The sequence below is a fragment of the Neophocaena asiaeorientalis genome, unplaced genomic scaffold (genome assembly GCF_003031525.2).
Source record: "Neophocaena asiaeorientalis asiaeorientalis breed wild unplaced genomic scaffold, Neophocaena_asiaeorientalis_V1.1 scaffold7, whole genome shotgun sequence".
In the NCBI taxonomy this organism is placed as follows: Eukaryota; Metazoa; Chordata; class Mammalia; order Artiodactyla; family Phocoenidae; genus Neophocaena; species Neophocaena asiaeorientalis.
The window spans coordinates 11,442,765-11,458,610 of record NW_020185337.1 but is presented as its reverse complement, the minus strand read 5'-3'; the positions used below and the strand labels follow the sequence as shown (position 1 = coordinate 11,458,610).

The 15,846-nt window shown below is 32.8% G+C and overlaps 1 protein-coding gene across 7 annotated transcripts in view; it reads left to right on the top strand.

Moving 5' to 3' along the window:
- Positions 1-15,846, top strand: part of RAP1GDS1 (Rap1 GTPase-GDP dissociation stimulator 1) — a 153,655-nt gene that overhangs the window by 50,966 nt on the left and 86,843 nt on the right. For 6 of the 7 annotated variants that reach the window (XM_024736033.1, XM_024736031.1, XM_024736030.1 and 3 more), the window contains exons 3-4: positions 6,529-6,651; positions 9,328-9,453. In XM_024736033.1, the coding sequence (XP_024591801.1) occupies positions 6,529-6,651; positions 9,328-9,453 (249 nt within the window). Of the gene's footprint in view, positions 1-6,528; positions 6,710-9,327; positions 9,454-15,846 lie in introns of those variants that run through there. The other variant, XM_024736034.1, reaches the window with a different exon arrangement.

Below are 15,846 nucleotides of genomic sequence, written 5' to 3'. Positions count from 1 at the left end.
AAATAGATTCTCACAGCTTGGAAACAATTACAACATTGTGTGTGAATATTGGGGAAGAGGGGTGAATTTGATAAGCAGGATCAGGGAATGCTGGATTTTGAAAATACAGTGTACTTTACCCAGGTAATGTGAGGGCACAAGGATTATGGAAAGAACATCCCAAGCAATGGAGGCAACATATACAATGTCACAGTGGTGGGGAAGAAACCTAGTTCAATCAGAAACTGAAACTGGAAAGGGAGTAGGGGTCAAATTATGAAAGGACTTTTGTGCCATATGTCTTAGTCCATGTGGGCTGCTATAACAAAATAGCCTGGACTAGGTGGTATTCCTCACACTTCTGGTGGCTGGGAAGTCCAAGACCAAGGCATCAGCAGATTCTGATGAGGGCCTGCTCTCTGATTCATAGACCGCTGTCTTTTCACTGGAACCTCACATGGTGGAAGAAGCCATGCTTCTCTCTGGGGTCTATTTTTGTAAGGTCATTAATCCCTACATGAAGACTCTGCCCTGTGACCTACAGATGTCAATCTCTTTAGCTTTGTTTACTTCATATTTTTCCCCAAGGTGTTTCACAGGATGGAGATAGATCTTTTACTAAAAATATTCCTTCACTGTGTTTTACTATGTCCTCGTTCTCTTAGTATGAAGTGAGGAAATCCACGTTTACCGTAGGGACCACGTTTTCAGTAATTACTGTGAACTTATAGTTGAACGATTCTAGTTATATACTCTGCTTTTACCACAGTCATTAGCACAGTTCCTCCGGGTATTTCTCAGCAAATATCTTTCTTTTATTTTTTAACCAACTCAATCTTTAGCAACTGCTTTTGACCTAGTTAGTGGTAAGTTTAGGGAAAATAGTCAGACTAGCAGATCTCCCTGCTTATTCTAGTGATTTCCAAATACATAACTTCTCCAACTCCCACAGCTTACATTATCCCTGGAATTGAAATGACTGCAAAACTGTCAAAATCATTTATTGTAATTTTATAAATGACACTCACAACTTAATCTTTTAGTAAGACCTCTTTCTGATGGTGAGTCATTGTGCAAATGGGTCTTTGTTCTGCCCTGTTTCTTTTCATGACTATATCCAGCCTTTTCTTTCCTGTACTTCACGTTCCTTTTATTTGCTTAAAATCTTTATTGCGGGAAAAAGATTCTCATCAGTGAAAGAAAAAGCATTTTATAACAACCCCCCATATACTTCCATTTTCTTTTAGAAACATTAATTTCTCATTTATCAGGCCCTTTAATCTTATACCCAGTATAGTCCTCTTCTATGTTTTAAATATATTTTAAACCTGTTTCACTTTCTCTATACACAGTTCACTTTCTCTCCTTCAGTCACTGAGTCAATTTATCTATCTCAAAATACTGTGCATCGCTTTCTTACCCAGTTGTCTTAGTTTAGTTCTTACTTCTGAAAAATATGTTAAATAAAAATATTTGTCACGTAATAACTTGGTGAATCTGGTCAAGGTATTGTTAGCACTATATATCTTCTAAATTAACAGTTGTGTTAGGAAGAGCACTGGACTAGGAATCAGAAAAATTGGTTTCTTATTGCTTTTCCAATATAATCATATAGCTTTATTTGTAGTATGAAGAAAACATAACCTATCATGCCTATGTCACATGTCTGTTTTAAAAAATGAGTTTTTATGGTAGTCAGGTATCTTTAAAAGTTGAAATGGCTCTCAGTCAGGTGCCTTTAAATGAGGACACTATGCCTCTGTGTAGGAATTAGCTATAGTGGTGGTGTGGGTGTGGCATTTCAGAGAGGGAACAGATGCAGTAAGAAGGTATGAAATAAAATGATTAATTTAGATTTCTATAAGCAATTTACTGTGGCTAGAATGTAGGATATCAATGGAGGAGTATCAGGAGATATGGTTGGGAAATACAAATGTCATGGATGTGCTTGAATGTTTAATTAAAACTTATAGACGATCATTTAAAGATTTAAAGTAGGGGAGTGACATAAAATTTGTATTTCCAGAAGCTTATTCTGCCGTCAGTGTAGATGACAGTTGCAGGGGAGGCTGGAGTTAGGGAGACTCTTGAGGAGGCTGTTGCATTTAATAAAGGTCAGAATTGAGAACTGGAAGTAGCACGAATGTAACAAGGAAAGGATAGATGCACAAGATGCTAGTCAGATGGAATCTACAGAACTTACAGTACTTTCTGATTAACATGGGTGGTAGCAAGGCGTTTACTAAAAGAAAACTTGATAATCATTCTAAGGCTTCTGGCTTAGATGGGTTCCCTGCCATTAACTGCAATAGAGACTAAAATGAAAGGAAAGGAAGAGAGTAAATTGGATTTTGGAAATGATAAATTTGAGGTATTTATTGTATATCCAAGCGCACATGCTTTGTTTTCCTTTGGATAAAGGGAGAGAGGATTTGGGGCTCGTCTGTGTGTGGTAGGAAATGAAACCTTGGATTTGGATCAGATCTCCCAGGCACAGAGCCAGATCTCTTGTTACACCCTATTCTAAAAATCTACCCCTTGAGAAATAAATAGTTCCCCAGAGACAATGATACACACACAGCCCTGGAGTCATATCCCTTGTCCTTGCAGTCAATCCCAAATCTGAGTCTTCTCTTCACAGTCAGTCACGAGGATCCTTGGACATATAAGTAAAAATAGCAATTCTTTATTGTTCTCATAACTAGAAGTAAATAATCCAAGTACATTTTTAATCTAATAGAGTCACAGTAATAACAGTCATTATTTGTGTTTTTCTGATTTGGAGTTTACTGTAAATTGGCTATCAAACGCTTTTCATTAGTTTCTCCTCATAAAGCCTATATGCCAACATAACATCATAAATTCAGCTTAGAGTAGCATACCTGAAAACCTGCTCTTGATATTTAACTGTAAAGCCAATTATTTTAATGTATTTACTTGGCAGCTTTGTTGGGAACTTTAGCATTTTTCGAGCCATATCTTAAATTCCCATTCCTATTCCACCCATTCTCTGTCTTCTCCTGGGTTATTGGTCTTGAGAAATTCTATGAGTTGTGCTTTAACTTCTCCTCTCCCTATAGCATTGTAGCACAGCTTCTTGATTTACTCTTCTTTCAAGTTTCTCTGACCCAATTGCCCAGTTTTCTTTTTCTTTCTGTCACTGGCAGTTTCATAACGAAGCTGCTCCTTGCCACCAGGAGGTCAGGTGGGGTGTGGACATAGGACTGCAGAGACAGAATGAGTGCTTGCAGAACTGCAAGGGCTACTCTATTGGATATGACTCCTGCCGTAGCTCCACAGATATTATTTTAGAGTAGCAACTGCCCTTCATGTATGGGTCCTTCAAAATTCAAGGACTGCCAGCTGCCTGTAATTTGTAGGCATACTCAAACGCTTTTATGACTGCACCTAAATGTGAAGGGGGAGAAAGAAGTGGAAATTGATTCCTGCAAATATTTAAAATGGGTATAGTTCCAATGTCAGTAGTAGTGTGGCTAAAGATAATGAAAAGTCTGCCTTTTTTTTTTTTTTAGGACTCCTGATCACAACACATGATTTCTTTTTACAAGCAGTCATTCATTTAGACCTGCAAACACCACCACTGACGCCTTCTTAATGCTCTCTTAAAATCATTTCAGCGGTGCTCACAGATATCTGTGAACATGTTTAGCTCACAGATACACATTGTGAGATGCAGTAGAATGCCAGTGTAGAAAGCATATATGAAATGAGGCTGAAATTTTGTAATTGTTTATTGGATAGTGGCATTTTAATGATAAGCAGTATTTGGCCCTTTATGTTTTTATGACAAATGAAAGAAGATAATTCCCAGCTGTTTAATTTAAGTTCTAAAACTATATATAAATCCACATGCTAGCAAGTAAATAGAATTCCTTTTTGATTTTTCTAAATTGTAAATCAGATTTATATGAAAAACCAGATTATACTTTCCCTTTTATTTCTCTGACAGTAGTATTAAAAAAATACTATTCCCAAATCTTGATTCATCTTATTATAACTGTTTTCCCAGCTCCCTGGATTGTAATCCATGGAAACTCATCGGAGTGCAAGAGTTTTGTATTGCTTTGTTTTCTTTTTTTCCCCGTGCCCCTGACATTCAGCTCTGATGTTAAGCCATTTTTTTTAGTTATAGTTAAAGTGAGATGTGCCTGGGTGATTTGCAGTTAACTGCTCGCCTCCACACACACAAATGCCTCAGCTTCACATCTAATCATGATTCATTCCTCATGCCAGATTCTTGCTATCATCCTAGCACCAGCAGATGGTGGGACAAGACCCCTGGGGCAGTCAACCCCAGTGTCCTACCGTTGTAGCAGTGGTCAGAAAAGGAAGAATTTTAACATGGCAAACTGAGTTCAGTTCTTTTGGCTTCTTGCTAGAAAGAATAATAATGATAATAATAATTAACAGAAACTTGGTGTCAGATTTTCAGGTGGTACCTTAAAAACTTATTTTTTAATCCAAGACACAAAGTAAAAGTGAAAAGCCACATTATATTTTATAAATGTGCTTGCTGAAAGGACAGCTCCTGTGTTTATGTTCTATCATGTGTACTTTACATTTGTAATAATCTGAATTGTGAGAAACCAGTGAGTAGCAGCGTACAAAAAGACAAATTTCATTTACGTATGCTTAAGTAAGTTTTCTGTTCTAAAAAATAACACCAGTGGTTGCCAGGTGATACACATGTTGAATTGTTAGTGTAGTAGAATCTGAATTTGCTCTTCATGCTCTATGATTATTGGTGACTTTAGACAAGTTTACTTTATCTTTCTGGGCTTCTGTTTCTTCACCTAATAAAAAGCGCTGTTTTAAAGTATCTCCAAAATACCCTTTTTTATTACAGTACATAAAATGTAAGAAAACCAAAATAGTATTAGCTGTATTAAAGTGTACTAGGCTTATGGAAAAGGAAATGCATGGATGGAGTTTCAACATTGACTAATTTTGATTACTTGATCTTCTGTACTAATGTCATGTATAAACATGCACATATACCCAAGTAACTACAGTAATTGCAAAGAAATGTTTTTAAGATAACAAATCCATGGAACTTTTACAATTTTCAATTTTTACAAATTTATAAATAATTTTCCATATAATTTTCTATTGCTTTAGCCATTCAGCAATTCCAGCTTCTCCTGATAATGTTAAGAGTGTTATACCTCTTTAACCCAGAATCCTGGCTAGTCTTGGGTTACACAGAACATTGCTTTTTAACTTTCTGACCAGAATCTACGATTAGTGGTACATTTTACATTCAGTAAGCATACACATACAGTTACATGTGCATGTGTTTCACTCAGTGTTTTACCTTACTGTCTGCAAAAAAATTGTTTTTCTATTCTTTTGTTGTTGTTGTGGATATTGTTGATTCTATTTCTCTTTTTAAGAAATTGCTGGTCCTTGCTCACCAGATTGATTTCAGGGTTCTTAATGGATTGGGACCCACAGTTTGAAAAACACTGAGCTAAACAAATCAGCGCTTACTCTAAAGAAATAGATAATTTTTTGTAGACTTTCTGAAATTATTAAAAATGATTTCCTACTCTCTGTTGATCAGAGCAGCTGCCATTTACTTAACAAGAAATCTTTAGAGTTCTCTTGTTTGTTTGTGTAACCAAAGGATGTAAAGGATATAGAGGAGCTACACATAGAAATAAATTTAAATAGAATGTCTTAATGAACCTTATAGCTCCCTGTTTTTAAACAGTGCCATTCCTCTTCATTGTTAAGAGCCAAATAGTAATTTTAAATTTTGTTTCCTTGAGCTTGTCTTTATTTCCATCATCATTCCAGGTGTTCCTGTTTTTTATTTTAATAGGTCATGCTTTTTACATGAAGCGGCTTGATTTCATACAAAGGCTTTTTATTTGCATTTTAACAAAGATGGAAAGAAAAGGAAAGAAGTAGGTCTTCTTGAATTTCTATATCACCATATAGAGTTCTAAATACCATGGCCTTATTGCTGTTGACTATTTCCCTTTCTCATTAGTGGTGGTTTGAATAAGTTGTGTGAGAAACATAGTAATCATATGGAACTGAATAGTCTTTTCTATCACTCCATATAAAATGATAGGTGAGTTTTTTGCACATTTAGTTGCCACTTATTTTTTTTTAATTGCTGTAGCATTATAGGTAATCATAGAATTCACATGTATTAATAACACACTCTTAGAGAATTCAGAAGGGAAGTAGAAAGTAAAGCATTCCTACTCTGAATAGACAGTGTTGGAAATAACATTGAGAAGTAAATTTGGTATGCAAATGGTATATTCAGAAAGGATTCCTTTATAATCTGTAGATTTAGAAAAGATTGTATTAGAAAGTGTTTTGCATAGATAAAAACTGAACATAAAAGCAGCTTGTGGAACTGAAGGTAATTTTATATAAATATACACATTTTAATGTATAATGAACTGTTTCTATTATGGATGGTGAAAATTCTTAAAGAATTTATTGTAGATGAAGTTGTCAGTGTTAGTGTTGAAGATGTTCACTGAAGCTCTTTGTATGTATCTCTTTCAGATATGGAAACAAGTGAAAAAATCCAAGGAAGTGGAATACTTCAACTGTTTGCAAGTCTGTTGGTTCCACAGTCTTCCTGCACAGCCAAAGTAGCTAACATCATAGCAGAAATAGCCAAAAATGGTGAGGTTTTCCTCAAGAACTTTTCTGCTGGGAACATCTTCAGTTTTACACCCTACCTGTCAGTATGTTTTATTAATTTATGTTTTAATTTTGTAGATTAGACCTTTTTACTTTCTTTCTATTTTTCTTTTCTTTGACTTTTTTCATGTAATGAAATGTTGTTTAAAATGACTATCATTATAGTCATTCTATTCGTACGTTTCCCATTTGCTATTCCATTCCTTCAGAGTAGAATTAAAGAACAGCACTGCTAGTCCTGTACCTGTATCATTTATTGCTTTGGTTACAGGATTCTTGAGCTGCCACTGAGTCATTCGTCTTCATTGTCACAGGAGAGCTTACCCTTTTTCAATGTATACGTTGGTTTGTGTTATATCCAGATAAACTCACTGTTTTTTTTTTTTTAGTCTGACCTACTGACGTTGGCACTTGACTGCAACAGTGTAGTCGGAATACATACTGGTTTCTGAATTCATCTTCATGAGAAACATTTATTTCTTAGGTTTCCATGTAATGACAGCAAAGCATAGATTATAAAACAGCCATCCCATTATATATGGTTTATATCCAGTGAGAGGGGATTCTTTGGAAGAATTATTTTGTAGCAGAAATATTTGTGTATGATTTTAGTTTAGTCAATTTGAGAAAAGCACTGACTTCTTAAAGCAGTTTTTAAGCAAAAGGGGAGGCCATGCTAAATGTAATACCATTAGTATGCCTCAGTTTGTCAAAGTTTGATATTATTTTTAGTTCTTTTATTTTAGTAAGTTGCATATATTATACTTTAAAAAAAGAAACTTTAAAATTCTGGCTTCAGTTTTACACAATTTTATACATTGTGTAATCACTGTGGCAGGTGGCATTGTAAAGTATGTTTTTAGCCCAGTAAAACAACTTGTTCATATGTGTGTTACCAAAAAGAATTGCCATGAAATTTTTTCATTTGTTTAGAGGTGCTCAAAATATCTTTCCAAGTTCCAATATTGGTAAATCATTTTTTGGTTGTTAATAAAAACTGACCATCTATTGTTTGTATGTACATCTAAGCTATTGTAATATATAATCATTATGCTGTGCTTTGGAGTTGAGCTGGTCATAAATGCTCAGAGATTCCTAGTGGTCTGGAGTATTTAGTGTACTTCAAGAAGATTTGAACTGCTCTGAATAGATAGGGATCACCTTGGGACAACAAAGAACTCCTGAAGCAGATCTGGTTTGAAAATGAAACCCCTTCAGATATTGTTTGTTAACTTAGAGCAACCACTATCTAAATCTTCTTAGATGCAAAGCAGCTTGATTTTTAAGATCAAGTAATTTATTTTTAACTTCATTAGAAACACAGTATAGTTTCCAGAAATCAATTTTTATCTTAAAACTTTTTTTCTTAAGAATGAGCACACACACATAACATAGATTGAGAAATTTTGAATAGATTTTTTTTTGAAATGGCTTTCCATTCCTATATGATCTTATTACTTAATAGTATCAATCCTCATAATACTTGGTCACAGTTGCATGATACCTCTGCTGCTAGAGGTTGCTTCTAGTTACACTCTAGTGTATGACAACTCGAGTGTAGTTGTCTAGTATGACAACTACACTCTAGTGTAGATGACAGCTATGTTTTAAAGACATAATTTATAGCGTTTATCCTTTTAATCAGAGGCTTGTTAAGGGCATGCCACTAATCCCTACTGGTTAAAATAAATGAGATCCATTTAAATGGTTGTTTACTGCTTAATCGTCACATTGTTTTTTTTTTAAGTGACTGGCTGAGAAAGTGGATTAGAGTCTTTCTTTTTAAATAAATATCTTCAGAAATGCAACATGACCCAACAGAGATATTAACTGGCCTTATATTTCTTCTGGTTAGAAACTTGACAATGAAAGAAGATTGTGTGAACCAGAGAAAAAAAGAAATTGGAAGTTGATCTGTTCATCGTCACTCTGCTGTGCACGTTATATAATAATAGAAGAGAAGTGTTAGCATATACTTGTTAGATTTGGATTAATTATAAAATATAATTATGGTTAAATTTGTACATACAAAAGGAACTCTCTAAAAATTAGCGTACCTGACTATGTGCTGATGTTCAAAATCCAGAGTATTAGTAAGAAGTCCCAGGGGCAAGTTTAACGTGGGAGCATAGCTATGACCATAAATTGCAGTAAAAGATTTTGATATCTTTTAGATAAAGTGTTCCCCTATATAACAGATTTAAGATGGATTTGAGGCAAAGGAAAAATAAGTAAAAGAGGAAGTATCTGTGAATATTTCTTCCTTTTTAGAATTGTACTCTCAGTGTCTAATAATAATAATAAAACAACAACAGCAAATTTCTGAAACTAGGTGCCGTTCTGTGTCTGCAGTGCTGATAACTGTAACATCCAGGTATAAGAAGATAATGATAAATTAGGTATAATAAAAGTTAATGAAAAATTCTTTTGGTTTATGTTAGAGACTATCAGCAAAGAAAAATATGGCGCCACTCATTTTTGTGTACTTACTTCATGAAGTATTTAGTAGGGTTGTAATGATACTTTTAGACAGAAATGTACTCTTCAGATAGTAAGCCATCTTAAACATTTTCATATTAGATATTTATTTTATTAAGGGAGGTTTTTTATGTAATTGAGAATCTTTATATTTTTAATTAAATATGTTCTTCTTTTCAGAATTTATGCGAATTCCATGTGTGGATGCAGGATTAATTTCACCACTGGTGCAGCTGCTAAATAGCAAAGACCAGGAAGTGCTGCTTCAAACTGGCAGGGCTCTAGGAAACATATGTTACGATAGCCGTAAGTGTTGAAATAGCAATGGTACACTTATAAATTTTGTTTAAGAATTACGATTTTCATAATAATTCTGCTTTTAGTGTTAGCACTGTCTTTTCTAGGCTAAGACATTAATGTGAGCCAGTATGACTTAGCTCTGCTTATGTAGCTGAATCGATGGAAATTCGGGCCATAGTATTCTTTTATCTAAGACTTATCTGAAATGAATTCTTTTTCTCATATCACAAATGGTATTTTCAGAGGAAAATAAGTCATTTTCTAAGAATTGGAGCTTTTAATTTTAGGAAAAAAATATATCTTTTCAATTAGGTTTTATTGAAGTACCATCTCTGCATGAGAATACTTCTGAACACATTTTTTAGTTTCTAAGTCTGTCCAAATACATTTTTAATTACTTGCAATTCAGTAAAGCCATTCATAAAAACCATTATCTTCTCAAGAGCTAGATTGGCCTATTGCATCTTGCATTGATTCCATTCCTATTTGTCATAACGTCATTGTCATCCTCACCACTTTATATAATATACTGTTCTACTAGGCAAAGAGAAAGCAAGAACTTGGGTATGGGTATAGATATTGGAAAATTTTTACATTTTCTACTTTTCCTTCCCACGTATATGCAAACAAAATACAGAAAAAAATCTTGAGTATATTCAGTTTAATTAGGCTTATCCTGATTTTCCTTAGATTTCTGAGACAAAAACACATTTTTTAACATTCACCTTTAAAGTTTCCTAAGAATTTAGTTCTATTTATACAACTAGGATAACTTTTATTGTTTATTTTCCCCATTGAGTTTATGTACAAAAATCATAGATAGCTCTTAAAATACACAGTGTTTCAAAAAGTGATTTGTGCATATAAGCCAGACAAAATAAAGTCATAAACATATTTATTTATAATAAAAGAAAGAAGCAGAAAAAAAGATTGAAACTACAGCTTTCAGTTATAACTTCTCTGTAGCAGTGGTGGTAAGACTAGCCTCATTTATTCTTTCCTTTTTCTGGAATATTATATATTATATCTGAGGACACGGGATGTCTTTTAATGTGAATTTTAATTGGAGAATTTCAGTCCCTAATGCTGCTTATAAATTTACCTATCCATGCCTTCATTCCAATTCTTACTATCCTAGGGTATTAGCTTTGTTTATAAAATCCTAGTGCTCTATGTTTATAACTTGCATTTTCATATTTAGGATTTTTATTAAACACTATAGCTTCTTTCATATTTAGGATTTTTATTAAACACTATAGCTTCTAACGTTAGCTTTCAAGAATGAATGTGTATTTTATATGATTAATTTTAACAATATATATTTAATAGACCCCTGCAGAGTAATAGGCAAAGATTGATGGCAAGTATTTGGAGAGTATAATCATTACTCTTTTTATTTTTATCTTCTGTGTTTATTACTAGAATTTAAGGCTATCAAAAGTATTCTTTAATCTTTATTCAGTTTAGATATTCTTGAATTATGCATTGTTTGAACATCATAGGAATTATCTGTTTTGAGTACTTTTGTCCTAGAGTTTCACTTAATATTGGCACAATGGAAGAAATACCCATAGTGATCTATTGTCTCATCTTGCTATGATTTTTATGGGCACAGAGTAGTTTTATTTCCTGTATATGCTAAAGAACCTTGAAGTTAGTGTAATAAGTGTCTAGTTAATAAGTATCATTTTGATGAAACTGAAGTCCATTATTATGCTGTTTATCATATCCATTTACTCTGTTCTTATGAGGTATACAGTATAAAGTCTGTGGATATGCTTTAGGCTATGAAGTTAATTTTTTGTTTCATTTATTTGTGAATATTTATAACCACTTTATTCTCATTCAATTCAATGAAAATTATAGTTAAATAGAAAATTAAGCATACCGAATACAGACTTTTTATACATTTAAACCTTGTTTAAGTAAAATGAAGTTAGTAATCTTAAAAATGAATAAATATAAGAAGTGATTTATTACTGTAAATCATGTGGTAAAAATGTGTTCATTGTGCCATGCTGTCTTAAGCATATAATTTCCATAATGTATGCTTTCTTATCCTTTTATTTGAAATTAAATCTATGTCAGTTTATGAGTGATTTCTCCAGAATAGTTGTAGGAAGAGTACAGCACCTTTATTTTAATTACAAGAATGATATCAAAGTCTATAAATGTGATGCTGTGTGGTTGATTTTTTAATTTACTTGAAATGCAGTGACATATTATGACAAGCAGGAGTTTGAAAGAACCCAGAAATTAGATTTCTCTCTTTAAAAAAGTATTGAATAACTTCTATTTTAATTAATTAACCTTCTTCCCTCTTAAGAATGTAATGCTTCATTCCTAAACGGAGAATAGAAAACTATAAATGACAGCCTTGTACATACAAGGAATCTTCTTCTTACAGATAACATGTTTTTTAAAATTCACGTTTGTATTTTATCAAACTTACCCATAGGACTAATCAGTTTATTCTTGTTTTATAAATGTATTCCAAATGAATAATTTTTTAGTGTGGGTTTATTCAGAATTTTATTGGGCTTACAACAGATAGTAAAATCAACGTATACATAAAGTAGCAGGGGAATTCAGTATTAGAGATAAAAATGTGAGAAATTTGTGCATATTTTATAGATTTTTATTTTGATACTTAAAACGTAAGGCAATTTGCCAGCATATGTCAGTTAACAGTTCTTTTTGAAAGGAGAGCTCTAACTGTAGAAAGAATTACACTTACCACGAAATTCATGGAAATCTTTTGAAAAAAGTAGGTCAGATTTCAGATTTCCCAGCTTTGACAGTGCCCATTTTAGGGAACTCTTCCTAATGGAAGGAAACTGTCTTATATATCCTAACATCAGGTAATAGACTGATATAACTGCTAAATGGGACAGGATGAGGCTTTGTTGCTGATGAACTTTTTGAATCCCACCCAGTCTCTCTCTTGCATATAGAGATGAAAGCATCAGCGAGTGGGAACATTTTTCATTTAAAATGCCTGGTCTTTTTTCTGTGCTTCCAGAGAGCTGCCAAGGCATTTATGGATTTCTCTTTCGAAGTATCCAGACTTCTGATATAAGCAACGTTTTAACTCTTTGCCCTTTAACTTCTCCAAAATAATTCTTTTTATAAGAAGTTTGACATCTTTTAGATCAAAGAAGAGAGAAAAATTATATTTCAATTTGGAAAGAAGTCAGCAAAGCTGTGATGGGATATGCTAGGGGATATGATTTTAGATAACGTAGTATTACATCTCAGCAGTGCATACATTTGGCCTGTTTAATTACACATTTCTCTCAAAGGTGATATGGAAAAAAATGAGCCCCTTTTTCTCATTACCTGGCCATTTTTGTGGTATTCTCTTCTTTTAATGATTAGTTTTGTTTCTATAACTGTGCACATTTAAAATTGCTTATATAATTAAATGGTCTTATAGTATCAAAGAGCTTCATGTTAAATTCCCCGCCCCCCCCACATGTTTATAATTCGTAGGGATAAATTGGTGACTGGAGACTGAGCTTTCTCTGTTTGTAGATGGTACTGCTTGAGGTCAGGAAATGATTGATATCAGAAATACTGGTCAAAAGTCATTTAGTAGAGGCTAAAAGAACATGATTGCATGAAATTAAATATTTGTGCCTTTTTGTATACCAGAGAAATAATAATATAGAATTCAAATTAATTAAAATTAAACAAATATACCTCTTTACAGAAATGAAATTAGTGCTTTTGATTATGTAATTAGTCCTATTATTAGAAAGATGTGCACTTAAGAAGCTTGTATGACATGCTGTCTTACATGATATAAAGAAATTGAATTCTTGCTCACTGATGAAGAAATAAATCTGCCAAAATGAGGTGGTAATCAGGCTTGCCAAAGCCATTGTTTATGAGGTAAACTAAATATCGTTTATTTCAATGACTTCAAGAAGTGTAAAAATGAAAGGATGCCCAAGTACATGCATGGACCTATTTATATATTAGTGATTCTAACTGTGCTACACTATTTTTAATGTAAGGGATGAAGAAAAAATTTATTATTCTGACTGCAAACACTGAAAAAGAATTAGCAATAATTCTGTAATATTTCATAATGTAAGTTGGTTAGATAAGAATAATACAGACATGCTTTGAAATTGCCTAAGTAGTCAGAATATGTTTGCAGCAGTTATATTAAACACAGAACTATTTATATCTTACATTTAAAATGTTTGTTTCAGTGATATAAATTAGGTTAAGTGTTTGATTATGTTATTAAAGAGTTTGCAGGTGTATAGATTTGTCCTACTTCTTTTAGTATTCAATTTTAGAGTAGAATAGAATTATCAACCAATAAGTATAAAAAGAAGATTCTTCAGCTTTTACTAATCAATCTGTTGTAATTTTTAATAAATTTATTATCAGAGTACATCATGTATATAAGAATAAACAACTGTATGCAACTGCTTTTAGAGACGGTAAATATGGCTATTATCACATGAAAATCCTCTCTTGTAAAGATTTCCTACATATATAGTAGTTGGAAACAGATGTTGTTTTGTAACCCTATCATAAGCTCTATAAAAGGTTCCTGCCATTAAAGAGCTTTTAATATGGTGGAGAAAATAAAATGCACAAAGGAACACAACTTATGGACAATTACAGAGTATACACTAAATATGTGGTTTTTGATCAGAATGAAAATAAATGGGTGATGGGAGTAGTATTTGGAGCCATTTTTTAGAAATTAAGCAAATGGTACATTGCTTATAAAATATAGTTTATTTTTAAATTAATAAAATTATAAATAAGTAAAATTTTAGTAAGCTCTCTGGAAGGCAAAATTACAGATTGATAAGATTTCCAGATCTACCATTTACTAAGTTATCATTTAATCTTTCTGAATTTTAGTTCCCTCATTGGAAAAGTGGACTGTTGTATGGATTAAATAAGGTTTATATATAGATGTACAATATAAATTATGAACTGCTAGGCAAAGGAAATACGTAGCATTTATGTATGATCATTTGTCTTACTCAGTTTGGACTGCTATATTAAAATACCATAGACTGAGTGGCTTAAACAGCCAACATTTATTTCTCACAGTTTTGGAGGCTGGGAAATCCACCCCAGATCAAAGCAGTAGTAGATTCAGTATCTGGTGAGGACACTCCTTGTTTGCCCACAGCCGCCTTATTGTATCTTCACAGAGAGAGGAGAGCTAGAGGAAGCAAGCTCTCCTGTCTCTTCATTGAGGGTTCTACCTGCATGACCTAATTACCTTCTAATGTCATAACATCAGGGGTTAGAATATCAACATATGAATTTTAGGGAGACACAAACATTCATTCTATAACATTATTGTTTCTAAAAAGTAGGCTGTGACATAATGCAATGCATACACTAATGTACTCAGGATATATTTTTTTAAAGTATAAAGGACAGAATCCAAATAAGGAGAGGCAAAGATAAATCTCGTAAGAGTCAGGGATAATATACTTACCATAATGAGCACTAATTTAATTTGAGCATCTCAGTTGCCAAGGTGAAAAACTTGATATGCTATGTAATTTTTATTTTATGCTAAGGAGAAATTTTCTAGCTCTTCAGTTAAACAAAAAACTGTTGAGACAAATTCTAGACGAGATTTATCATCAGGATATCATTAGCTTCTTAGATGATTCTGTATACATTCCTCTTAAAATCTGCAAAAGATATTGGTTTGCATTAGACAGTATCTTCAATAACGGTTCTAAAAAATTGCTCAAATAGTCTTCATATGATTGCTTCTTATACCACATCTTTAACAGAATCCAAGAAATAATACGGAGTACTTTAGCAAACGTAGTTCTATTTGGACAATATAGCCCAAATGTGTTGTTTTTTGGTAGTTGAACTTGATTCAAGCATACAACTTAAAATTTTCAAGAAGTTTTGACTTGAATATATTTCCTAGTTTATTTTAAACCAAAATACAGTTCTACTTTGCATTCGTTATACCTGCTCAATTTCTGTGTTGTGTAATGTATCCAAGTTCTATTTTCTGAGACCAAAAACTATAATTATCTTTTATTTTTAAGCCTGTTACCGATTTGATAAAATTTGATTTACATGATAGTGAATATTTAAAACTACCACAGTTACATGAATCTATACACATGATAAAACTGCTTTGAACCATACATGCCCACACACATATGCAAATGCATATAAAAACTGATGAAATCTAAACAAGGTCCATAGATTGTCACTTTCCTGGTTGGTATATTGTATTAGAGTTATGTAAATATTACCCTTGGAGCAAGCTGGTTGGAGGGTACATAGGACCTGTCTGTGCTAATTTTTTTTTTTTTTGCAACTTTCTGTGAGTCTCTAATTATTTCAAAATTAAACCTTTAAAAACCTCCACATTTCTAAGAG